The sequence below is a fragment of the Dipodomys ordii genome, unplaced genomic scaffold, assembly GCF_000151885.1.
Source record: "Dipodomys ordii isolate 6190 unplaced genomic scaffold, Dord_2.0 Scaffold26, whole genome shotgun sequence".
In the NCBI taxonomy this organism is placed as follows: Eukaryota; Metazoa; Chordata; class Mammalia; order Rodentia; family Heteromyidae; genus Dipodomys; species Dipodomys ordii.
Window position 1 is genome coordinate 10,276,542 of NW_012267242.1, and position 26,828 is coordinate 10,303,369.

The 26,828-nt window shown below is 47.5% G+C and overlaps 1 protein-coding gene across 1 annotated transcript in view; it reads left to right on the top strand.

Annotated features, from left to right (window-relative positions):
- Positions 1-6: 6 nt before the first annotated feature.
- Positions 7-26,828, top strand: part of Capn2 (calpain 2, (m/II) large subunit) — a 50,932-nt gene continuing 24,110 nt past the window's right edge. Inside the window, exons 1-5 of the mRNA XM_013015319.1 lie at positions 7-260; positions 4,984-5,053; positions 24,645-24,763; positions 25,299-25,432; positions 26,517-26,685. Coding sequence (XP_012870773.1) covers positions 24-260; positions 4,984-5,053; positions 24,645-24,763; positions 25,299-25,432; positions 26,517-26,685 — 729 coding nt within the window. The 5' untranslated portion in view covers positions 7-23. The remainder of the gene's footprint in view (positions 261-4,983; positions 5,054-24,644; positions 24,764-25,298; positions 25,433-26,516; positions 26,686-26,828) is intronic.

The following is a 26,828-nucleotide window of genomic DNA, read 5'->3' on the forward strand; positions in this document are numbered from 1 at the left end:
TCCGCCCGCGCCCGGCCCGCACCATGGCGGGCATCGCAGCCAAGCTGGTGAAGGACCGCGAGGCGGCCGAGGGGCTGGGGTCGCACGAGCGAGCCATCAAGTACCTCAACCAGGACTACGAGGCGCTGCGGAACGAGTGCCTGGAGGCCGGGGCGCTCTTCCAGGACCCCTCCTTCCCCGCCCTCCCGTCCTCCCTCGGCTTCAAGGAGTTGGGACCTTACTCGAGCAAAACTCGGGGCATCGAGTGGAAGCGCCCTACGGTAGGCGGCGGGGCGGCGGGTGCCCGGTGGGTGGGGTGCAGGCCCCGAGGCGCGGGGCCGGGGTCGCCAGCCAGGACCATGCAGGCCCCAGGGCCCCCTCCAAGCTGGGTGACCACCCCCCCCCCGCATCCGCGCAAAGCAGGTTCCCGGGGTGCAGGCTGCGGCCGGCCCAGAGGTCCGTCCCCTCCTCCACCCACTGCGCTTCACAAGGGACCCCAGGGGTTCACTGGGGCCCCCACGCCCCTCCCATGTGCGGGCCAGGGGGGCTGCCTTCGGGCTTAGCCAAAATGTAGGCCGATCCGGGAGGCTGGGGTGGAAGTTTGGAAGAACTTTAGTCGGGGTGAGGGTGGGAGGTGACCGGATTCTTCTGGAGTCTAACTGGAATCCCTCCTGGCCAGGGACTGGAAGGTAAAGGGCCCCAGGGGCTCCAGGGGCCCAGTGCTGTCTGAGAAAGGCTGGGCTGCAGCAGCCATCCTAGTTAGGTTTTCCCACTCGAGTTTCTTGTTTATCTTTGCAAAGGGCAACCAACAAAAACCTCCCCTGATGTGTAATCTGCTAGCTAATGAAGTACAGGAAATGCTCTTCCAGCTGGTCACTCCCGCAGGCCCACCTAGGAACCTCAGCACTGCTTCGAAGCCTCAGGCTCCCCCAGCCCCCCATCCTCCCTGCCCTGGGACACCTTTACCCGTCCACTAAGTCTTCAGGGAAGTGGAAACGTCCATAACTCACGCACTCTCTCCCCTCTGAGAAACTTCACCCTGCTTGTCCACAACACCCAGAGAAGTCTCCTGGGTAATCTCACTTCTAGATTTTTTGTTTAAGAGAATAAGTCTTCTTGCCCGCTTTGGGTAGCCCTGAGCCTCCCAAAATGCAGCTGGTCAGAGCTGGACAAACACTGTATACTGGGAGGCTAAACACCTGGGTTTTCATCCTTGCCAATCTTCTATGTGTCCTTAGACCAATCACGTACCCCCTCTGTGCCTCATCTCTTCATTTAAGCTGTGGCGTCTGTTTTCTGACTTTTCTAGCTCGCCGGGCCCAGTTCTTTCCTGTTCAGGGCCTTTTCACCTGCCAGCCATGCACACTCAAATTCTTTGGGGCTTTGTCAGAAGGCTCCTCCCCTCCCCAAAAGAGCCTTTCCTGCCCATTCTCAGCAGCTGCCCCACCCCACCCCCACCGGGTGCTCTCTCACTGCGGAGTTCACAGCATTCTCACCATGTAGAAACACAACTGCCTGTGTTTATTTGTCCTTCTGCTGAACTCCAGGGACCTTGGGTACATTATCTACCTATAGCTTAGCGCTGACAGGGACTAAGAGCAGCCATCGGTTCATTCATCAGTATTGAGTGCTTATTTTACATCAGGCCTTGTCCTACAGTGATTAGAAAGAATGAACTAATGAATTAAAATTGTAAGGAGCTTTGAATGAAATTCTGGTTGTGAAAAATGATATACAAGCAAGAGAAGGTGTTCACCTTATATTTGCATGGCTCTCTGGAGTGTACCTAGTGAATTCACACACTCCTTCCCTTACACTTTCATTCAGGCAGTAAGCATTTATTGAACAACTACTATATTGTAGGTACACTATTATATTTGTCTTTTGTCTTCAGAGACCTTAGGGGAATAGGAGAGACAGAGTGTCCCCCATCTTACAGGTATAAATACCTGTGGGACTTGTGGGAGGAGAACTGGAGATCTAGAGCCAGTTGAGGGTCACTGCCTAAGGGCAGGAGGGCTGTGGCTTACACACCCAAAAAAAGTGTGATCATTACTCTACCCACCCAGTAGTTGAAGAAATTGAGGCTTGGGAAGGCCATTTGTCCAGAATGAAACAGGTATGCAGGGTGGAGCCAGAGCTAGGCATTGGCCTTTGTATGGTTAGATCCCTTAGTTACTTTACCTGCTCAGAGTACTGAGCACCTGCTCAGTACTCTGGCAACAGACAAGGAGAATCATCAGGTTTCCACTGGAGGTGGACATGAGCTGGTCAGAGTGACTGTAGCAGACCACTGCAGTAGAAAGTGGAGGGAGAAGCTAGATTGCTGCAGACTCCAGAACAAGAGAACAAGAAATGAAGAATGCGGGCTGGGAAGATGGCTCAGTGGTAGAGTGCTTGCCTTGCATGCCTGAGGCCCCTGTCCCAAAGACCTGCAGCCCTTGAATACACTTAACACTGTTAGAAAACTGAGCCATGGCCGGGCGCTGGTGGCTCAAGCCTGTAATCCTAGCTACTCAGGAGGCTGAGATCTGAGGATCGCGGTTCAAAGCCAGCCCGGGCAGGAGAGACCGTGAGACTCCTATCTCCAATAAACCACCAGAAAACTGGAAGTGGCACTGTAGCTCAAGTGGTAGAGTGCTCGCCTTGAGCTGAAGAGCTGAGGGACAGTGCCCAGGCCCAGAGTTCAAGCCCCATGACCGACCAAAAAAAAAAAAAAGAAAAGAAAACTGAGCCATGTCAGTAGTAAAGCAAAGAAAGAGCAGACAAACAATTCCAACAAACCAGATCAACCCCAATGGAGAGCTGAAATAGGATGCCATGGTGACTGAAGGAGAGCCAGGAGATGGGAGACAGGGGGATACAAGGCATGGCCTGATGGTGCCTGAGCTAGTTCAGACCTAAATAGGGTCAGGTCAGGGGGCAGGATCACAGGGGGCTTGAGAATTCATGACCCAAGACTGGCAGGTCCAGTAACCTTGTCCAAGTCCCCACCCCTGCCTCTAGGAATTCAGGCATGCCCATCACCTGGGAGGTGGGACTTCCCTGCCTCTACCATGAAGACAAGATGGTACCAGTTAGACCCAATACGGTATCACTCACCATGTAGCCAAGATGATGTGGTTTAGATCCAGTATCATTATTTCATTATCAACTTCATCTTCAGTAATAATAGTCAATGATTATGGGGTGTTTTGCAAGACACATTGGAAAGTTATCTCAGTTCACTTTCAGAACAATCCTCTGTTGTAGGTATATTTGTTATCTTCAAATCCATTTACAGATAAGGAAACTGAAAGGTTCAAGAGCTTAAGTAACTTGTCCTGTATAATAAGCAGAGGGATGAGATTAACCCATACACTATCAGAATCCAAGGCACAAGTCCTTTTCTGCTGTTACATTCATTATTATTTAGCTTTCTTCCCCTGCCCCTCCCTTCCCTGAGCCTTTGCACAGGATTCACTTTTCTGAATCCTCTCTAGACTCCAAAGTGTGAAGTTTGGCTTCTCTAGAGAGGCTGCCAATGACATGGGGCAGTTTCTAGAACATAATGGAAAAGCCCTTCTGGCATATGAGCCTGGTCCCTCAGGGTGCTCAGTATGATTCTCTGTGATAAAGAAGCTTCCAATACCAGCAGTTCTGTCTGCTGGATAAGAGCTTGGCTGGCAGGCTTCGTGCAAAGTTGGGTTTATTTTCTGGGGCAGAAGAGCTTTCTCATTGTCCCTGCATTCCCCAGACACACTGAAGGGAGGTGTGAAAGGAAATGTGCCATACATGTAGGCGAGATGTCAAGATGGGTCTCTGAGTCTGAGCCAGGATGACTTGAGGCTGCGCTAGGGTCACCTGGGAAAGACTTACACTTGACAGAGAGGGGTGCCAAGGGGTATGCAGTGAGGCTCACTCTAGCAGATGTGGCACTCCTACAAACCAACGCCACCTGAGCCAAGAGAAGCCCAGATTTGGGCCCTGACTTCTATTGGGGTTTGGGGTGGAGCTTTTCACAACCAGGCAGTGCCCTAGGAGAGGGCTGCTGGAGGGCAGGATTGTTCAGACTAGCTGCAAGAAGGCTGCTGTGTAAGTTACCCCTGAGATTTTGATGCTAATCCATTAGAGGCAGCTCAGGTGTGGAGTGTTTGCTCTTGAGACCCACGAGTTCAAATCCCAGGGCTCCCTACGGCTGAGGCACTGTGCATCTTTGAGCACACCACTTTTCTTCTCTGAGATATTCCTTTACCGGTGAGATGGGAATTTTACCCACCTTGGGTTCCCAAGATGGTTACATGAGATAAAGCTCCAAGTGCTATGTCAGGTATAAAGTAGGTAACAGAATATGGGGATATTCCACGTAGCATCCCTGTGAAAGAATTCTCAGGGGCAGATCCAGTCCCTGCCTTCAAACTTATGTGTTAGGATGATGAGAATATCCACAAGCGCCACCAGACTGTACCAAATTAAGTAACCAGTTGCAGTGCAAAGACCCTGGGGACAATACTTGAAGGAATGAAGGGGGATGGAATATGAAGGAGGACTTCATGGAAGAGGTGACTAGGACCTTCCAAATATCGCCCATTGTGGAAAACATGATGGGAAAAGGAGGAATTCCATGCAGACCAAAAACCTTGCATGCAGAAGAGTGAAAGAGGAAGGGTGTCATCATAGAGGGTAGAGGGGCTGTGGAGTGTAGCGGGTCTCAAGGCCTGATGGACCAAGCTGACTTGGCACTGCCATAGGCCCTGGGAAACAGCGTAGTGATGTAGGCTGTGGACTGTTGGAATGTGTGAGGTTCAAAGATATCTTGTCTAATCAGGGTGGGTCACCCACCCTCAACCTCCTAACAGGATGTATGGAGCAAGGTCAGCAGGACCCCACTGTACAGGCTTTCACTCTGACTACAAAACTTTCCCCAGAGGAAGGGGAAGGGGAGGAAGGAAAAAGGGTTTGCAAAGCCCTCTGGGGCTTGCACTGCCTGGTAAGCTGACGGCACTCTGTGGGTCTTGTTCCCAGGAGATCTGCGCCGATCCCCAGTTTATTGTTGGAGGAGCTACCCGCACAGACATCTGCCAAGGAGCCCTGGGTAAGTGGTGGAACTGGGGCAAATCATAGTGGAACATCTACACGCTTGTGGCCAGCAGGGGTGGGGGACACTGGGGTGGCTTCTTTCCAAGCTGTATGGTGATTTCTGTATGTATGGGGGCCTTTCTGGGGGCTTCAATATCTCAGCCCCATGTCCAGACATACAAATGGGGTCTTCTGCACTCCCTACTCTGGAAGAGACACTGAGGTTACAAAATTCTACCACTAAAGAAACCAAGGGGTTTCTGGACTTTGCCCCTTGGTCTCTGTACCTTTTTGAGGACCAGTATAACTAGTGATGGCAGGAAACTGGCTCTAGGCTGAGGGTGGACTAGAAACTCCCCTAAGCCAGTGACAGTACTAAGCCTTCAGTCCTGTGCGGTCAGGACGTGATGGTGACTCAGTGTGAAGGAAGAGGAAACTCAGAAGCTGGTTGCTGGAGGAAGTAGAGGGGTTTGGTAGAGTAGCTTGCTCCTCATGGTAGCACAGGAGACAATGCAGTGGTAAATATGCTGGAATGTTGGAGACTGTTCTGTCTGGACAAGTTGTGATAGGCTTCTGGACATGTGTTTGTTCAAGACTGGACTCCTGAGATCCTCTAGCATCTCTGCCAGCTCTGGAGGCAGCTATAACATCTCAGGAATGGGGTCTGGATCTATGTAAGATCCTCAGAGAATCTACCCTTAATTTTTTTTTCTTATCCATGATAAATGTGAGCCTGTAACCAATCAGAGCAGATGATTTGCTCTGATAAGCCAAAAATCTGTTCCTTGTCATCAGCCTCAACCAGTCCCACTCAAGGCAAGGTCTGAGTGAATCCTTAAGACACCTTAAGGTGTGGCCTCTGAGAAAGGTCAGGTATGACCCAGGCCTGGAGGAATAAATTCAGGTTAATCTAATATTGACTCTGTGCAGATTCCTGAGATGCCGTAAGAGAGAGGACCAAGGGGCCTTGGGTCCATAAGTGCTACTCTATAGAAATCCATTGGTTAGTAAAAAAATGAAATGAACAGGGCTAGAAGTGGATAGACTGACCATCCCCCGCTGGAAGTTGCCAGACTGACCATCCCTGGGGCTTTGGAAAATCCAGAGACAAACACAGCAATAAATACCACTCCTAGGCTAAACATCTACTTAAAAGTTTAACAGCATTGTAAGGACCAAATTTCAGGTAACAAGTACATGATTTTTAGTTCTATTTAAATTCTACCAGGTCATATGGGAGGGGACAGGCAAAGCTGAAAACCCTCAAAATATCTTCTGTATGCATAGAACTGAATAAACCAAGCTAAATGTAAACCTTTCAAAGATGTTTCAGTAACTGACATAACTTCTCAGATTTTTTTTTGGGGGGGGAAGGGTTATATTAGCCTTTCTTGTTTCTTGGCCTTTTATTTTAGAAGATCCTGGTTAGATTATAAGCGGTAAAATGTGGTTTACTGAACTCTTACCCTGATTATGGCATCTGGGTGCAGGGCAGCGAAGGGGTGGAGACATCACCAAGTCCCAACAGGCTCAGAAACAACGGAACAGGGGCTGTGGCAGCAATATGAGGCCCAACAATGACAGCATTTGGGGGGCTGGGGCCAAGTCATCATTGGAAACCTCAATCTCTCACAACTGCCAAGGGAAGGTATGTCAACCAGGTGACCCCAAGACCCTTATCAAGCTGGCACTCAGCTATTACTTCTTGCTCCTGACTAGCTGATTCTTATTCCTTGAGCAAGAAGCTTACAATGTGGTGAAGGTATGATTCCAGAGGTCTGCCTTGCAAGCTTGAGGCTTGTATTCAGCACCACCGGTACCGCTTTGACTTTATTGTGTTATCTCATGCATTCAGCCCAAGTATGAAGTAAATATTTTCATCCCGACCATGCAGATAAGAAACTCAAGCACAAAGCAGGGAGGGTATATGCAAAGCTGAACCCTAGTAACTGCTGGAGGAACAAGCCCTGATCTGATTTTAAAGACTGTGTTCATACCTGGCCCCATGTTGCCTCTGAATCACCGGGATGCTGAGCTGAGCAAAGATGTTTTGTTTTCTCTATGTGGGCTTTCTACTCTGCAAAGCACTCAGTTAGTGTACTCAGCTTAACTGGATGACACTCTTAAAAGCTGGTATATCTCCCAGAGCCCTATTGCCTTTACTATGCTGCCCAGAAGTGGTTCCCCACTAACCCCTACCCTCTTTCCCAGAAGGCTCAGTTTCTAGGCCTCCCACATGATTCCAGCCATGTTTGCAGAGCTTTCTTGACAATGAGCCACCTGCAGTACACAACACAATTATGCCAGGAATGGAGTCAGCAAAGAAAAACAAGCCCTTCTGGATAAAAGGCTGGAAATGCAGGCTAAGCCTCAGCCAGACTGGACCTGCAGCCAGATGTGGCTCTGTAATTGTTAGTAGTGACTGACTGTGCCCCTGGGGATGAATATGAGGTGGCCAACTCTGTCACAGCTGTTGAAGCAGCACAGCCCGTGTTCTCTGGGCCCTTTAGAGGTGGCCTACCCCAACTTACCCTCAAGAACATCCACTGGGTACCCCTCCTAGCAGCCTCCCTCCACCCTCATCAGAGAGACTAGGGGACCAGGCTAATGGGGAAAACACTCAAAAGAGTGGAGTTTCAATATCTGTACTTGGCACTGCTGATGAGCTAGTAGAATTTTGGACAGGTTACTTGACCTTACTGAGGCCCAGTTTACTCTTCTGTAAAATTGCAATACATAAAGCCCTTAACTTACCTTGGTTTGATGTACAACTTTTCAACTTTACAGTAGTATGCAAGGCAGGCAAAAATAAATAAATAAACACCATACTTTGAATTTTGATCTTTTCCCTTGCTAAGAATATGCAGTCTGATAGCCTCACAAATGTTGGGCAGCTACAGTGAGACACAGCTCCCAATCAAGCCCATCACCATGAGGAGAAACAACTGAAACACCATTCTACAGGGTACTGTGCTGAACACAATAAACATGAGATAATGCAACACTCTGTACAATAGGCTGTATGTTCTGGGCTGTTACCCAACTGTATGCAAATATAAGTGTAGGCTTTACGTGTACATTTATGGCAGGGTAGACTAAGCTGGGGTCTCTGGTAGGCTGGGAGTATTAGGCGTATCTTTGACTTTGGTTATGTTCAACTTACAATGTCTTCATTATGATGTGACCCCATAGAAAGTCAAGAAGCATTTATGATGGTAACAATTCCCTTCCTAGGGCTGGAGAAAAGTGAGATTATATAGTAGTAGTCAGGATGCTGTGGAATCTTGAATGAGTTGAAGTCCATTTGTATGAAAGTCCTGTCACCAAGTTACAGAAGAGAGAGAATGAGGAGGAAAAGAAAGTAAGTTGGGTAGGAAACCAGATCCTTGTCCTTTGAGAAGCTCTAAGGGTAAGGGTGTTAAAATGGGGAGGGGTGCCCTGAGCCTGTGCCCGACTAGCACACAGGAAGTACAACTCAGAAGATGGAATTTGCGGGTGCTTCTTTAAAAGATAATACGTGTAGTTTAAAAAGAAAATGATGATGAGAAGAAAATAGGCCTTACCAGGTTTGGTAGAGAAAGTGAGTCTATTCATTTTTCTCTTCAAAAAAAAAGAGATTGCTTTACTCCAGCCCCAGCCTCACCCCCAGCAGAGGCCCTTCCCAGAGTCAGAGTAGTTGCCAGAGTCAGTATTGCCTCTGCTTCCAGTGGAGTCTGTTACCAATGCTCTGCTCAGCCTTCCTCCCTTGGGGCTGCTGTCAGCACTCACAGAACTTCCCTGCTGCTCTCCATCAGCTTGAGAAGCAGGCCAGGGGTGAACCGCTAACCAGAGGGCCCTGTGCTGGCCTGACTGACCCCAGGCTATCCCATCCACTCTTGGCTCTCAGACAGCAGGGTTCCAGCTTCAAGCAGTACCTAAGTGAAGAGCTGCCCCTGGCTATAGAGCTAAGGTGGTGGGAACTTCCTCCAGAGCTCCTCTGCCCCCACAGGTACCTGGCGAATGGCAGGGGTACTACAAGGTCCCCACTTGCTACCTGCCAACTTGAGGGACAGGATGGGACTTTTCACTTATCTGTGCACACCCTCAGCTTTACCACCAGTTTCCTGTGGCCAGGAGCCATGCCACACCCTGTATGGCTCAGTGTTCTCATCTCTGAGATGAGAGGGTAGGGTCAGATTTTCCTACAGCCCACACTTCCGACATTCTCTCTGACTCAAAAATCTGTTCCCTTCCTCTACAACTCTTTGCAATTCCTTCAACCTTCAACTCTACTCATACTTCTGAGTAATGCCTTTGTGCCATTGCTTAGCATCAGTGCCCAGCAATATCAGCCACAGAAAGGTCTTTAGCAAGGGGTTAGAAATGAAGAATTGCTGCGTGCTGATGATTCATGCCTATAATCTTAACTACTCAGGATCAGAATATTAAAGTCAGCCCTGGCTGGAAAGTCCATGAGACTCATCTCTACGATTAACTACCAAAAAAGCTGGAAGTAGAGCTGTGGCTCAAGTGGTAGAGTGCTAGCTTTGAGCACAAAAACTCAGGGACAGTGCCCAGGCCCTGAGTTCAAACTCCAGGAAAAACAAAATAGAGAGGGAAGGAGGGAGGGAAGGAAGGAAAGAGAAAGAGAGAAAGAAAGAAAAGGAAAGAAGGAAAGGAAGGAAGGAAGAAAGAAAAAGAAAGAAAGACAGAAAGAAAAAAAGAAAGAAAGTTTAATATTAGCACAAATTTTGATACCACATGGGGATGGGGATGGGGATGGGGGTGGGGGTAATGGAATGGGCAGGAAAGGAATTTTCTAGTCAGCAGACTCCAGAGTGAGAGTCAGGAATCGGTTCCAGCAAACTGGTCTCCCTCTCCCTCCCCTTTTAGGGCCTCCCCTTCTGCATGTCCGGAGAGGCTGGAAGCCTTGGGCAGGGGCAAGTTTGGATTTTTTGTCTCTGGGTGCTCAAGACCTCCCTAGTAATAAGGAGGGGTCATGAATAAAACAGGGTTCTTTACCCTCTCCACCCTGGTCCTGATAGAAATGATAAGGGACTGTGCATGTGTGGGGAACCTCCGTTTGGCTTTGGCTATCTTTTCTTGGCTGCTAGCCAGGCTGTGAAATGAGTAATGCAGAGAAAGCCCTGGGTGACTCATCAGTCAGTGACAGGCCTAACACTGGGCTGGGTGTGTAGTTCCTGTGGAAAGCCACACCCAGCCCTCCAGAGGGGCCCTAGGAACCTCCGACTTCCTCTCATCCTTCTAAGGCTGAGACCCACAGCTTTCTGAATGTGGGCCCTTCCCTCCCCGTAGAGCTGCGTCTCTTCCAGGTGTCAGGTCTGCTGGAGCCTTTAAATGCATTGTTTCAAGGTGGGCACCTGTGGCTCATGCTTATAATCCTACCTGTCCAGAAGGCTGAGATCTGAGGATTGCTGTTCATAGTCAGCTGAGGTAAGAAAGTTCCATGAGCACTTATCTCCAGTTAACTAGCAAAAATCTGGAAGTAGACATAGGACTCAATTGGTAGAGAACCAGCCTTGAGTGAAAAAACCTAAGCACTCAGCACTCAGACCTTGAGTTCAAGCTATAGTACTAGCACAAAAAGAAGGATGAGGAAGAAATAGAGCTGGGAACAGCCTTCAGTGGCTTGGTCTCTTAGCATTTATCTGTCTGTCCAGGGGAAATCGAAAACAGAGCACACAGGACTTAGACACGGGACAGACAAGACTGGAGCTAGAGCAGGACTTCTCCACTGTGGCCTTCTTCATACTTGGGACCTATAACCCTTCATTGTGGGGATTGACATGTGCATTGTAAGAAGTTTGACAACATCCTTGGCCTCTGTCCACTAGATGCAAGTTGCACTCCCTTCTTCCAGTGTAGTGATGATAAATGTCTCTGAGCACTGACAAATGTCCCCAGTGGACAGAGGATAGGAATGTCCTCAGATGGACAGCTAGGGAACTGTTATGTACCTTGGAGGTCTCTGAGCACCACGGCACAGAATGCCATATTGGGAGCCTGGAGTGCTGGGGTTGCCAGGGAAGATGAACACATCCTGGGAGATGGGAAGAGTAGTAGCAGTCAGGTGTAAGTGCGGAAGACAAAAATCTGCCTACCAGCCAGCACGGCTACAACCTAGCCCAGACACGTTGTTATGAGTATATATCTGCAGGAAAGAATCTAGATAGCATGCAGGGAAGAACAGCATTGCTGGGATATTTGAGCTCACAGGGGAGAAGCACCAAGCTTCCCACTCATCGTGGAAGGAGCCTTAGCAAAAGAGGAGATGGGCAAGGATACTCCCTGCTTTTTGGTAGACCCTTGCTTTCTCTGCAAGTCTGTGGTCTCCAGCTTCCTGGCCCAGGCTCCTTTCCAAACCACACATCAAGAAAGTATGGAGCACATCCCAGGTCCAGGGTGCTCTGTGGCCTGCAGAATGGCTGGGTGTCCTGAGTAGTCTGACATTGGCATGTCTTTGGGATGTTGGATCCACTTTTTTTTTCCCCAGTACCTTCAGATGGGGGAGACTGGGTGAGCAAGTGCAATTTACCTTCCCTAGCAGACACTGAGTTTCAGACTCTGAGGTACTGAGTTCAGGAAGGTCCCTGCATCGCTACAACCTGTACCTGGTATGAGATGGCTCACCCCAGAATGAATAGTTTGAAATGACAGCCATTTGATGGTTCTCTTTTATGGTTCTGAAGGATGACTAGATGGAGCTAGGTGATTCTCAGGGTCCCTCAGGTCAGACAAGGCTGGGGTGGAACCCCTTACCCACCTGTCTGGTGTAGGGGCTGGAGATTGTAGTAGTTGGGGCTTCAGAGCTCCCTCTCTCTCTCTCTCTCTTCTCCCTCCCTCCCTCCCCCTCATCCCCCCAGTCCTGGAGCTTGAACTCAGGACCCTGGTACTGTCCCTAAACCTCTTTGTGCTCAAGGCTAACATTCTACCACTTGAGCCACAATACTACTTCCGGCTTTTTCTGAGTAGTTGGTTGGAGATAAGAGTCTCATGGACTTTTCTGCCGAGCTGGCTTTAAACCACAATCTTCAGATCTCAGCCCCTTGCATAGCTAGGGTTGCAGGAATGAGCCACTGTCACCTGGCATCTTTTTCTCTTAAATTAACACAGAGTTTGAAATAAAGCTGAACACTTTACACCCTGGCACATGTCTCGAGAGAGTCTGGGAAGTACCATCTTCACAAAGAATCACTTCTGCTTTCTCCCATTCACGTATATAATTTATCCAGATTCAAGGGGAGAAGACCTTCCTACCTGTTGTTGAGGAGAAGAAGGTTCTAAAAGAATATGTGAGGCCAGTACACTGTTGCTGCCATGTTAGAAGATACTACAGTTCTCCTCTTTGAATGGTGGCTTTCTTCCTTTACCAGGGGAGACCCAAGGCTGCTGAGACACTAGCCATTCATGGTTTTGAGAGATGTTTTGGGGGTCTTCTCCATATGTTGAGTAGTGGGGGACTCTGTGGTAGGGTTGACTGCCAGATCCTCCATTCATCCATTTCTGAGCTACCCAAGAGCCCTGAATACACAGGGACCCTGAGAATCACCTAGCTCCATCTAGTCATCCTTCAGAACCATAAAAGAGAACCATCAAATGGCTGTCATTTCAAACTATTCATTCTGGGGTGAGCCATCTCATACCAGGTACAGGTTGTAGCGATGCAGGGACCTTCCTGAACTCAGTACCTCAGAGTCTGGTGTGTGCCCATCTCTAATTCTCTTTGGACATTGCTTCCTCAGAGAGCCAATGGAAGTTGTGCAAGTAAACTACTAAATGAATTAAGTATGCTGTGATCATGCTCTGATCGAGGCCAGCTGGGATGTAGTGGTCCTTGCCATAAAGGAAGCAAACATTGTGAACTTAAGAGGGGTCCTCCCCAAAAGGATGAGTTCCCAAGGACGATTGAGGATAGCCAGATGGAGAGAAGGGATAAAGTGTCTCCACTGAGGGAGCAGAATAGACACTTGGCTAGCAGTGAGTGCGTGTGTACGCTTTACTGTGCCTGGAGGGTCTGGTGTCAAAGGAAAAAGGAGAAGGAACTGAGCTTGTTTCCTCAGGGGCCAGACACCAGTGGCACATGTAAGTCATCCTAGCTACTTAGGAGGCTGAGAGCTGAAAATTGTGCTATGAAGCCAGCCAGGGCAGGAAAGTCTATGAGATTCTTATTTGCAATTAGCTAGAAAAAAAGCTGGAAGTGGAACTGTGGCTCAAGTAGTAGAGCTCCAGCCTTGAATGAAAAAGCGAAGGGACAGCACCCTGGCCCTGAGTTCAACATCACCTGTCTGTCCTGGATTGTGCCCCATCCCCACACCCTGAGTGTTTCCGCCTTGACCATCTTTCTCCCCTGAAAGTGCTCCCTCCCACTCATCTCACCCAGTCCCACCTCCTTTTCTAAGCCAACCCCTCACCTCTGTGCCAGTCTTCCTTGATCAGACTAATGCTCACTGCCATCCACCCTGTTTCCTTGTCTATCTCTACTGCCCATCAGTGCTGGCTGTTTTTAGGCCTTGGTGTGTACCTGCCACAGAAGAATGAATGAACAGCCCAGAAGCTTGAGGCTGGATTAGAGGAGGAAGGGATACCTGACTGCATTAGGAGGACAGAGGTGCTGCAGGGATTGGACCTGGGATAAGAGAAATAACAGAGAGGTGCAGAAGCAGGAGAAGGTCTCCTGGGAGTGGCCTAGCTGACACCGGCCTTGGTGTCCCAAGATGAAGAAGCTCCCTAGCCTGCTAGAAGTGTATGGTTGGTGGTGTCTTCTGTACCCAAGCACTGAGTTTCTGGGGCTATAACTTACTCCTCCCCACAGCTGGGTGGGGCTGAAGCTGTTGGTGGCCAGTCACTCTCTGGGCCCTTACAGAACTTCCATCCTTCTGGGACTGTCAACAGACCATGGCCTGTTGTCACACTAGAGAGTGTGACAAGCCAGGGCTGGGACCTTTGTCAGAAGTTCAGCACATCTTGCATTCCCTGGGGGAGCATCGGGGGGTGGGGTGCTGCCCAAGTCTGCTTCGCTTTCCTGTTTATGAAGGAAAGATGGTGATGATTGAAAGACGAGAAAAACACACAACAAATATTATGTCTCCCCTTGGAAAGCCCTCCAGCAGCTGAAAACATGAGTAACCCAGCCACAGGCCACTCCCTGCAGAGGTCCAGGTGGCTGTGGCCTGTGCCCAGAGCTGACCCTCAGGATTGCAGAAATGGGAAGCATGGCTCTGGAAATTCACTGACATGGCCCTGAATGAATTTACCTTTAGAAGAGGGCCTTAGAGCTTAAAGAAGTTATTCATAAGAACTGTCTGAGGGCTCCAGCTCCTCAGGGGGAGGATCTAGACATAGTCTATGCTGCCAGGGTCCTGTGGGCATAGAAGACAGGCTATGCATACCAGGTGCCCATGGCCAGGCCCTGGGAGAGCCCGCCCAGCTGCAGACAGCCAGACCAGTCTTTCCATCCAGGTAGCCTGAGAGAGTGGTAAGGGTGAGTCCACTATGCCTAACAGCTAAAACTCCTGCTTCTGCCAAATAAATTGTGAGGGGCTGAAGAAGTTTAGACTTGGAGGGCCCCTGGAGCCCATGTGCAACACTCTAAGTGATCTCAGGGGGCACTCCAGGGTGAGCCAGAGCGGGTATTTCTAAACAATTGTTGGACAAATGGATAAGTGAAGACTCAAATGCTGGTCTATCTCGGACAAGAAATCCACCCTGTGTAGTAAATCCAGAGAACCCACAGCCAGGGCCTACAGGGGAGTGATGACCAAACTCAAGATTCCAGAGGAGGGAGGGAAAAAGAGGAGGGGTGGTTGCTAAAGGCCCCTCTTGCCTAGTGATCCAGAAGGAGACAAAGCAGAGAAGGGATTACCAAGGGCCCAACAGTTCTCAGGCCAAGGTTTCAGCACCTTGAGGGATATGAAGGGGGATCTCAAGCTTCTGGGTTAGAGATTTGGTTGGGTGGAGGGAGGGGTGAGATCCTTCTCCCCCTCCCCAGTGATCACTAGGTTTTGAGCAGATACATTTGTAGCCTGAATCTTATCAGAGCTCAGTTTTTACCTTTATTTCTTCATTTGGACATTTTCCCAACACATCATTGTTAGAGGATAATGAAATGCACACTCAGCAGATCCAAAGGTGGCCAAAGTTTACACATTAAAAGAACTCTAATCAGTTAGGTTCATACCACAGTGTCTGGATCGGGGCCAAATCTAGGAGTTCAAAAGACAATCGGGTATTTCCAACAGCTCTGGTCAAGCTTCCTAGGTGCAAGTCCAGGGTCTTTCCACTTGAGGAAAGGCTTGAGGGTCACCTGAAGGACCAGCTTGGCAATGGATGACGATGGAGCTAATTATCCTGTGCCTATCAAAGGCACAGCTCGCAAAGGTACAGGGAGCTGGCACATCAGCCCACTTTCTTGGGTTACTCTTCACCCAGATTGTTCAAGGTTTTCAGCCTATGGAGTCAGCCTGTCCATCTGGTTTTATGGCCTCTTGCTAGCACAGTGCAACAGAGAGGTGCCTGGGTCAATGTAGATAGGGCAGGGACTCCGGGGAGGAAGGTACACAGGAAGGGAGATCCCAAGGGGCTGGGCCAAGGAACAGAGCCAGCCACAGTGGAGTAAGAGGGCAGCCAAGAGCCTCTTGGTGCCTCAGGAACCCCAAGAGGGTGGAGTTGGGGCAGATACCTCCTGACACCCTCAGGCAAACAGGTGTGTGGGAAAGTGCCAGATGGAATGCGAAGCAAGAGATAGAACCAGCAAGGTCAGATCTTTGAGAGACCAGACATGAACCCAGCCTTAGCAGACTCTTTCCAGATATCCTGGAGGTAGGCCCCCAGTGGAGAAAGGCTGAAACTCTCAGCACCAACCAACCCAAGCAAAGTATCAAAAGGCAAGTCTAGTTTTGAGACCCTTGACCACTTCCCCTGGATGGTTTCCTTCCAAGTCAGCCTACAGACTTCTAGAAACTTGCCTTTCCCATCCCCAGTCCTCCCCCTGTCCCCAACTTGTTTTCAGACATTTTTACATCAGAGCTTTGAAAGCCAAGGCTTGCTTTGCCGGGGATGTTTGCAGCCTATAACTGGAATCTCTACATAGGAGAGACAGGATTAGAAAGCAGGACTGGACAAAGCTGAGGTCTGTGGTGGAAGCAGGCAGGAGGTCTCATCTAGCGGCAGTCTCTGTACTAGGAGGCATGGGATTGGTAAAGCAGCAAGTGGGCCTCTTCCAGAGAGGTTGGAAGTTGTTTTCCCTCCTTAGGCTGCACGGATGGAGTATCTTCTAGAAAAGAAGCTGTCTGTATAGAGTCCGTTATCTAGACCTTCACTGGGTGGTCAGAAACCTCTGGGCTAAGAGTGGACATATCCAGCATATCAGCTAAAGGCATGTTACCGGCACTTAGGTCCCACCTCCAGGGACCCACAGTGTGTGTCCAGCAGGTGATAAATGCCTGCCATGACTCTACTTTGACCTTTGTCCCTGCACACGTCCAGAGCACTGGACAGATAGAGGCCAGTGTCCAGCTCCCAGGACAGAAAGAGACAGACAACAGATGGTGAGTCACAGCTATACAATAGCCAAGCTAGAATTTGCTATTTACCTGCACCTCACCTCGTTCCCAGGGAACATAGGCTTAACTAAACCACCCAAGGAAAACAATGCAGCCTGTAAAGGAAAGCAGCCAGTTCTAAAGAAAAGGAAGATTTCCAAATCTGGAGAGAGACTGAAGATCCAGGTCGTGTAAGAAGCACTGAGGCTGTGGCAGGTGGGCCTCCCCTAAGTAGTTGCTGCCCAAAAGCAACCTCCACCGCTACCTCCACCCCCACTGCTTCTCCAGGAAGCAGTTTAACTTCTTAGAGAACTTACCAAGCTGAGTTTATAGCACCCGCTGCAAATGTACCCCTCAGTAAGTAATCTGGCTTGTCCCATGGGCTTCATGGGACATTGGCCACAAAAGTCATCAGTAAGAGAGTTCAGGGTCAAAGAAGTCTGAGATATCTGCATTTTATGCCCCCTCTTCTTCCCCCTGGGAAAATAAACATGTGAATTCCTTGAACAAAATCCTTGTGCCTAACCTGGTCAGTTTCACCTTTCCCAAACTTATCTAACTGTAAAACTTTCCCCTCCCTCCTGCCCATGTAATTGTAACTCCTCTGTACAGCATGTTCACAAATAAAATAAAATTAAAAAAAAAAAGAAAAAAAAAACTTTCCCCTCCCCTAAGGAATATGTGTTCAGTTCTTGAGAAATTTTAGAGAACACACTGGGTCATCCCAATTCATTTGGTTGTTCCTTCAATGTAGATCAATTATTATGGTCTACATTTTCAAATGCCAGATTGAAGCTGGACATTAGCTGATTACTGCAGTCTACCGAGGTCTGAGATTACAGGTGTGTCCTACCATGCCTGGTCCCTTATTTATTTATTTTTAATCTGGACTTCATATTTCATTTTTCATATAAACTTGGTAATCTATTGGTATTTCTACCATGATCACATGTTTTACAGACTACTTTAAGAGGAAAAGGCATTTTTATGATAATGAGTCTTTGTAGACAGGAAAATAGGTGAATTTTAAAGTAGGGTAGATGATTGTCTAAACCCTTGCCAGGTAGGCAGCTTGGGAGCTGTTAATAAAGGTCAACCACTGACCAGGGTTAGCCAACCAGTCAGAAGAGTCTAGAACACTGTTGGAAATGAGCAGATTGTGCCTAGAAGCTTCAGGAACCAAAGAAGGAAGCATAACTGAGCTCCTCCCACAAGAAGGTATAGATCTGTGAGCTGGGGACAGGTGTCAGGATCCTAGAACCAAGAATACATCCTATACAGCGCCATGTTGAGTTGCTGTGCCCTGATGTCTAGGTGTAGAGAAGGAGGCAGGGAAGACATGTCCTAGTCTGTCCTCCTTTGCTCTGGTCTCTAGGACTGCCATTGGCTTAACTCTACTAGCAGTCAGGATCCTTAGAACCCAGTGAGGTCCACTGAGAGAGCTTTTCAGCAGAAAGCTGGGTGGAGGGTATAGAGCAGCCGTAAAAGGGCAAACAGAAGGTATCAACTGAGCAATCAATTCCAGCTGGCCAATATCCAGAACTCCGGCCTCTGAGGCCATTGTTTCAGAGATAAATGCAGTAATCAGAGGTTTTCCATGGTTTTATGAGAGGATCATGTAAGAAATATAGATACATATGTCTCTTTCTACAATGTCAGAATTTAGTAACAGTGAATTCACCTGTACAATTAATATTCATCAATAAAATTTTTAACAAATTCAAAATTACTTCAATGATGTTGGCTTAATTCTCCAAATACTACTGATTTTACTTGATAGCCAAAGCCACTGTTCCATACAATAGAGAATACCTTTGGAGCACAAATGGTCAACCAAACATAACATAACCATTGGTACTCACAGTTTCTTTTATTCCAATCCTAATAACTAATACTAAACTCTTAGATCATACAAATACACTTCACATGATATATACATTACAGAATGGCTAAGAAAGAGTAATGTAAAGGAGTGTTAATGATCAGCAAAAACAGAGAACTGCTACAGATAAAAAAAAATAAGAAAAGCAAACAGTTACTGCTGATGGTTAGATAAGATATTATCATCAGGAGCCAGTCACACAGTTGTGACCCTGGGGTATCAAGGAGCAGAGCTGATTCAAAGTGCAGAGCTAGTTCCAAGCTTACTGGGTCTAAATGAGCCACATTTTAGTGGGTCACAATTCAAGTAAATCATGTCAAGAAGGAAGAATGTACTGGGCTGGAGCCCTGTGGTCAGAGTTGGGAGGAAGTTTGCCACCTTTCAGTTCATGATACATACACTGAGAGGTATGATGGGTGGGTGCCACTGAACCCCAGTCAGGAGGTTACATTATGTTCAAATAAACTCCTAGGCCTAGTTTTTCTGTTACAGTTTTTTTTTATAGACCAATGGGTCCATATGTTCCTGATTTAATTTGATAAAGTCAAAGATGATAATCTTTTATTTCCAAAAGGAAATTATTTATCATGGTTTATACTGGACAGAGGATAATTGGTTACTTACAAGAACAAGGGGTAGAGTCACTCTGCCTTCAGCATTTGCACTCAAAATGGAACAAACGGCTATGGGGAGAGAGAGAGAGAGAGAGAGAGAGGGAGTGTGTGTGTGTGTGTGTGCGCGTATGTGCTGGTTCTGGGGCTTGAACTCAGGGCTTAGGCACTGTACCTGAGCTTCTTTTCTCAACCCTAGTGCTCTACCACTTGAGCCACAGCTTCATTTCTGGCTTTTTGATGGATAGTTGGAGATAAGAGTCTCACGGACTTTCCTGCCCCTGCTGGCTTTGAACTTCAATACTCAGATCTCAGCCTCCTGAGTAGCTAGGATTATAGGTATGAGCCATAATCTGCGAAACTGCTGTTCTATACAAGGAGACCACTCAAGGCAAGGCACTGCCTCAGTGCCTGGGATAACTTTGGAGCAGAGTACAGCCTGATCTTCACACAGGTAACCAAATATAACCAAACACAAACAAACATTGTACCTGTATGACCACTGGAAAACTCACCCGGAGAAGAAGGCAGGACTTTGGGTTGTGCTTAGAGCCACTCCCCTGTCCTTCCTGCCAGTTTCTTCCCATATAATTGGAGAATAAAGCCAATATAGATGTACAGAAGGGAGATAGCATTTGCTAAAGTCCAGAGTGCCTTGCCGATTCATAACATTAAAAATATACAGATCTTTCTTTTTCAAGCCCCAGTCATATGACAACATTCTACCAAGTCTCAGTCACCAAAAGCGCCCTCTGGTGTTTTCTTGCTAAAGCCAGTCAGCACCACAAAGTGTCATTTTGGAGTTGTTCTGGTTGACAGGCCCCTCCCAAACTAGTGGCTGGTTTTATTCAGACCTGATTGCCACTGCCCCAAACAGGCTCCACTAGGACTTCAACTATGGCAACTGCCCTGTGGTATTGTCCAGAAGATAAATGATTCTATACATTTATTCTAGGAAAGGTAGATTCTGACCTTGGTGGGGAAACCAAGGACTTGGCGGGGAAGGGTGGGACTGAAAAAGGCTACTACCGAGAGGTTGTCCAACAGATGTTGTGGGAAGAAACTCACTTGTAGAGATAGACATCTACTTGAAGCAAGGCCTGTGCATATTCCCAGACATAATTGGATAAAGGACAGAAGTCCTACCATAGCATCATTTCAATCAGGTAACTTGATACCAGCTTGTTTACAAAGCCAACCATGTAGGTTGTTATACATTAAAAGCTACTAATGTACAAGCAGAAGTAATGATCACTCGCAAGCTAGGGCCTTGGGGGCAAGCCACTTGACTTCTTAAACCTCTGTGCTCACCTATGAAATAGGATGATAGCCTGAACTGTTTCATGACATTGAAATGAGCTAAAATTTTGAGAGTGTGTATGAAACATTTAGCATGAGGCCTGAACTACAACAAGCCTTTGTGAATGTGAACTGTTTTAACTACCATGTCCGTGTTACCAGAAAACTTACGTAAGCAGATATTAAAAGGAAGAAAAGAAATCAAGTATGAAATAGGGTTTCAGATACTCCAATCTTAGTGGAAATCAAGATGTGTGTGTGTGTGTGTGTGTGTGTGTGTGTGTGTGTGTGTGTGTGCGTGCCTGTAGTTGTAGTGAGGCTTGAACTCAGGGCCTCCGGCTCTTGCTTAGTTTTTTCACTCAAGGCTTATGCTCTACCACTTAAGCCATACCTTACTTCCAGCTTTCTGCTGGTTAATTGGAGATAAGGGTCTCTTGGATTTGTCTGCCCAGGTTGGCTTTGAATCTTGATCTCAAATCTTAGTCTCCTAAGTAGCTAGAATTACAGGTGTGAGCTACTAGTGCCTATCTAAATGCTTTTCTTATAGCCTTTCTGAGTGCCTCATTCAGCTCCAGAATTTGGAAAATGGATAGGAATCTTTTTAAATCTTTAACTATAAAATGCATATAACTTGAGCCAGACATGAGGGTGTACATCTGTAATCCTAGCACTAGGGAGTTTGAGGTCACCCTGGGCTATATAGTGAGATTCTATCATCTCAATAAAACAAAGCAAAAATGCATATAACTTGTTTTCTCTTGCCTTTACTATGGTCTTAGTGTCATTGTCTTCACTGTGCAGTGACACACCTGCCTGTTGTCTTGGTGACTTGCATTGCATTGAGTTGTTGCTGTGTTTTAATACTTCTTATGCTAACAGGTACTTGGTTATTAAAGGACCTGTCAGGTGCCAGTGGCTCATGCCTGTAATCCAAGCTATTCAAGAGGCTAAGATTTGAGTACCTTGGTTTGAAGCCAGCTGGGGCAGAAAAGTCCCCATGAAATGTTTATCTCCAATTAACCACTCAAAAGACCAGAAGTAGTGCTGTGGCTCAAGTGGTAGAGTGCTAGCCTTGAACACAAAGAGGCTCGAAGGTCAGAGGCCAGGCCCTGAGTTCAAGACCCACAACTGACAAAAAAAAAAAGGATAAAATATAGGACATAAGGGAGTTACTAGTGAGTTCTTCTTTCATTTCAATTTTGAATCATTATCAAGTTATAATGCTTAAATGAAACTAAGGACTTAGATTCAGAAGATTTGTTGTCAGATCTATAAATTATTTTCTCTATAGATTTCTTGGGCTTCAATTTCTTCATCCTGAAAAGGTGATAATAACAATGATCATCTCTTACAGACTTAGTGAAGGTCAAGTGAAATGTTCTTTGTCATATAAATGTCAGCAGCTTATTAGTTTTATGTTTTTGTTTTTGTTTTGTCAGTCGTGGGGCTTGAACTCTGGGCCTGGGCGCTGTCCTTGCATTCTTCAGCTCAGGGCAAGCGCTCTACCACTTGAGACACAGCACCACTTCCAGTTTTCCAGTGGTTTATTGGAGATAAGAGTCTCACAGAGTTTCCTGCCCGGGCTGGCTTTGAACCATGATCCTCAGATCTCAGCCTCTGAGTAGCTAGGATTACAGGCGTGAGCCACCAGCACCCGGCTCGGCTTATTAGTTTTTTAAGTCCTGCTGGTAGAAAGAAGGTAGGGTAGAAGCTGAGAGGTCCAGGCCCTGCCCCTTCCAAGGTATGTGACCTCAATGTGGTAACTTAGTCTAGAGGAGAGCATTTGAGAATTGTTTGTCCTTTCAGAGGAAGCAAGTTAGCAAAGCATGAAGAAAGCGGGCCAGATGAGACCTGCCTTCTCTGCAAGGTAGGCAGGAGATGCACTTCAGAGACAAAGGAAGGAAAGCAGGAAGCCATGAAGCAGGACCACTGACTTCTGGGATATAGAAAGGACACCCAGTTCTGGTGGTGAGCTGTAACTGGAGATAGATGCCCAGATCTAATCTGAACATTGACGTACAAAAAGAAAAAATATAGAGCCACAACTAAAGCCAATGCTCATGCATTCGGTCAGAGTCACTATCCCCTGAATAGCAGCATGATTGGCAGTGACTTCCAGGATTACCACAGCAATGGACAGGTCCCACAGATCATGTGCTTGTATGCTGCTGTATACATGGCTGATAGAAAAGCATGGATTTGGGGAATCAAGGGACCAAACAGGATCGGATAGACGTGGGCAGGATGCTCCAGGATTTGATGAGAGTTGGTAGAGGAATGGAGGGAGAAACGGCCTCAAGACTCCTGTCACCAGAATCCCTATATTGAAATCACTGTAACCCAGAGGCTATGGGGTGGACAGACCCAAATCTAAGCAGTTTGTAAGATTCCAAGAAAATTTCAAAGAAAATATGTATCAATGAAAATGAAGACTCACAAGCATTGCCAGATTCCCCAAAGAACTCACGTCATAAAAAATAAAAGACCCAATGTGGATGAGGAATGCATTGCACAATAGGCTCTCATCATTCCAGGAACAACTGATGCAGGGTGAACTGGGTCTCAGGATGGACAGCAGGATACAGTTGGAGGTGGAGGGGGCCGCTGCTCAGGAAAGGCTGGAGGGTTGTCTTTTTAATTATGAGGTCCATTAGAGGCATCATGTGGAAGTTAGATTTCTATATCCTTCGGACAGATTTCCATTCCTACCAATCAGAGATTCTGCAGCTTCCTCCCAAAACCAAAGCTAAACATGGCCACTGCTGAATTTCCCCTGTAATTCTATGTCTTCAACATGTCAGAGGCTTTCTAGTTTGGTTTATCTAATGGTGTAACTAACCCAAAACATTACTTCTGTGATCTATGGCCAGTAAAATCCTACCTGTTAAGCTCCACCAGTAGCTGTTGGAGTGTTAGCAATGTCTACAAGTTCTCTAAACCTTGGTACGCTCAGCTTTCACATGGAGATAGTAATGGCACTGTGCTCACAGCGCTGTGGTGGGCAATACAAGAACTAAGGAACTGGAAGCCCTTAGCTAGATCAGTAGTGGGAACACAGGAAGTGCCCAGTCAGTTATGGCTTAAATCTCTGTGTAGTCCTGCATAATGGGTAAAGAAACAAAGTTATCAGTTCATGTAACTGAGAAGTCCAAGGCAGATCTGGAGCTTAAGGTACAGCTTGATTCAGGGTCACAAGTGGTATTTCCAGGACTTGGTTTCTCTCTCTCCATCTCTCAGCAATGCTTCTCAGACAGACAACACCTCCAAAGAAGCAAGATCACTTTAGCTCAACAGACCATGCATCTTTTATAGATTCCGTGCAGAAGAGGGCACCCAACCAATCTCCAAGAAGTCCCAGTTAAACTCATGGCACCTTATCAGCATAGATTACCCCATAGGTTACTGGAACAGGGGCAGAGTCAGACTGAGACTGCAGGGCCAGCCTCAGTGTTAGTAGGAGGGCAGTTTCAGGAGCAAAAGAATTGTACTTCCTGTGATTACCTACTGACTAATTAGGGAGAACTCAACTCCACCCATATCCAGACGTGGAAGGGCTGTGTGCAGTCACATCTGTATATCAACAGGATCATCTATTTCAGGAACTAGAGGACTCGGTGACCCTCAATATTTCTTTCATCTTTTTTCCTTTCTCTTTCTTCTATTTTTTTCCTTTCTTCTTTCTCCTCCTGTGCCATTACAAGGACTTGAACTTAGGACCTGGGCACTGTCCCTGAGCTTGTTTTGCTCAAGACTAACACTCCACCACTTGAGCCACAGCTCCCTTTCCTCTTCTAGCATCCTTCACACTGACTTGTGGTTATTCCCTCTATAGTGCCCATACTCCTGCGGTCTCCTTTCCACTGCCCTCCTTCCCTTGTTTCTGAATCCTTCTCCCAGGATGTGTCTGCTTTTCCATCCTTCCCATCTTTCACTACATTGTTTTCTCCCTCCACACCACTCAGATTCCTCCTTAAGAGCCTGTTTTCACAGAAGCTGCTTCTGCCAGTTGGGTTTACTCCCTCCACAGACATGTGTGAGCCACAGAGCAGGGCTCTGAGGACACAGTTCAGTGTGGTCTTTCAGAGAATGAACTTCCCCTCTCTACTCAGCCACCAGTTCAACATAATAACCTTCCTTCATCATTTCCCTTCAAATATCTCCCACACCCCTCCAACCTAACCATCGGATGAGGACAGATGGAATAGAGGTGGAGAGGTAACATGTCTGCCTCCAGGTACCCAGACCTGATCAGAGCTGCTTGTACTGTGTTCTCAGGTGACTGCTGGCTGCTGGCAGCCATTGCCTCCCTCACTTTGAATGAAGAAATCCTGGCCCGAGTTGTCCCCTTAGACCAGAGTTTCCAGGAAAACTATGCTGGGATCTTCCGCTTCCAGGTAATGTAAGGGTTTTCTCAGACTTTTCAATGGGTCCCAGGGACTCGGCCCCGCACACTTCTGCTAAGGAAGCTCCCAAGCTTGCCAGGATGACTATGGAAGGCCTCTAGGGACTTGCAAGGAGGTAGAGCTGGGTGTTCAAGAAGTCATTCCCAGGTTTTTAAAAAGTTGATTATTTGAGACTTGAGATCCAATGTTAAAAATGAGCCCCTTTTTGTGCTGGCGAATGAGAAATACTGTTTATTTATTTATCTATTTATTTTAATGCCAGTACTGAGACTTGAACTCAGGGCCTTGTGCTCTTGCTTATCTTTTTCTGCACAAGATTTATATCCTACCACTTGAATCATACCTCTACTTCTGGCATTTTTTGGGGGGGGGAGGTGGAGGGAGTTAAGAGACAAAGGAAAGTATCTCCTCCCAGCATGGGCTCATGGCCCCACAGCAAGGGGTCCAGCAGGAGGGAGCCAGGTGCCACTGAGGCTCAGAACCCTAGTGCATTCTCCTTGCATGCCCCTCCCTTCTTTTCCTGCAGTTCTGGCAGTATGGTGAGTGGGTGGAGGTGGTGGTGGATGACCGGCTGCCCACCAAAGACGGGGAGCTGCTCTTCGTGCATTCAGCCGAGGGGAGTGAATTCTGGAGTGCCCTGCTGGAGAAAGCCTATGCCAAGTAAGTGACCTCGCCCTGCCCCAAGGGCCATGGCTTGTCCCTGCTCCCCTGGGCTCAAAACAACAGGAGCTATTCAAGGACTATTTTGAGCAGAAGCCTTGTTCTATAAAAGGACTACTTGGGCCCAAATTGGGCTCTGTCTCTGAGGAGCTGATGCAGGCCACAAGCCTGGCCATGTGATGTGCTGATCAATGATAGCCCACTGGCATTCTGAACCAAGTGCACAGGGAAGGGTTATGAGGTTGATTTTCTGTTGACCTTAAGAAGGAACTTGGCTTCCTTGGCAGGACTTATTATATTGCTAATCAATTAAAAGCAGCAGAATTTATGCCAATGGGCCAATGACCCATGGCAGAGATAAGAAAGTTGTGAAAGTGTTTGCCCAGGATATATGGCATGGCTGGTGGCAAATGTTTTTGTTTTTTGTTTTTTTTCCCCATACTTCCTCCCCACTGCTTCCCAGTTTGCCCAGGCCCAGCATGTCAGCCTGCTCCAGAAGGGCCTCAGCTGGCTGTGATGCATGGACTGCCTTCATGAAGACCCAGCTCTAAGGCAACTAGTGGATTTTTGCACCTTAAAGCCCCATGATCACATCCCCAGTGGAGAGAACCTGTGTGCAAAGCTCAAGTTGTGGAGTTAGAGAAGCCTCAAACCCCAGCATTGATAGCATGGAGTCAAATGCCCATGAGAACACATGGCTTGTTTCTCATAGAAGCTGCTTTTATTATTGAATTGTTATCTTTGTTTTAAAGCTGTGACTGCCAAACGGCCTGTTAGCTAGTCTGCTTCTGTCAGGATGCAGAAAGAATCAATAGTGGAAGGTAGATCAACTCATCAATAAGGTCCTTCTAACTAAAAGGTTCTGTAGGCACTTCCCAAAGTTCCCAGAAAATAGTAACTGTAGAGATACAGGACTTTGCCTCTCCTGGGTATCCCAAGGAGAGACAAAACCAAAGAGAATGAGAGCAGAGCTGTCATGAGGTCAAGCAAACTAGAGTGGCTATGGGGTGCTACATGCAGGGCTGATGTCTCCCAGGCATTAGCAGCATCAGCGGTAGTAGCAGCACCTCTTCCTCTCTTGTAGGATCAATGGGTGCTATGAAGCCCTCTCAGGGGGCGCCACCACCGAGGGTTTCGAGGACTTCACAGGTGGCATTGCTGAGTGGTACGAGCTGAAGAACCCTCCTCCCAACCTGTTCAAGATCATCCAGAAGGCGCTGCAGAAAGGCTCTCTCCTTGGCTGCTCTATCGATGTAAGTCCACATTGCCCTCAGGAAATTCCTGTCTGCTCTAGCTGTCCTCAACAATGGATCTGCCCCAGGAAACCATGGCCCTGCCCCAGGAAACCTACTGCCCAGAAATAGCATTAACACACTCATTTAACACATTTCTCATT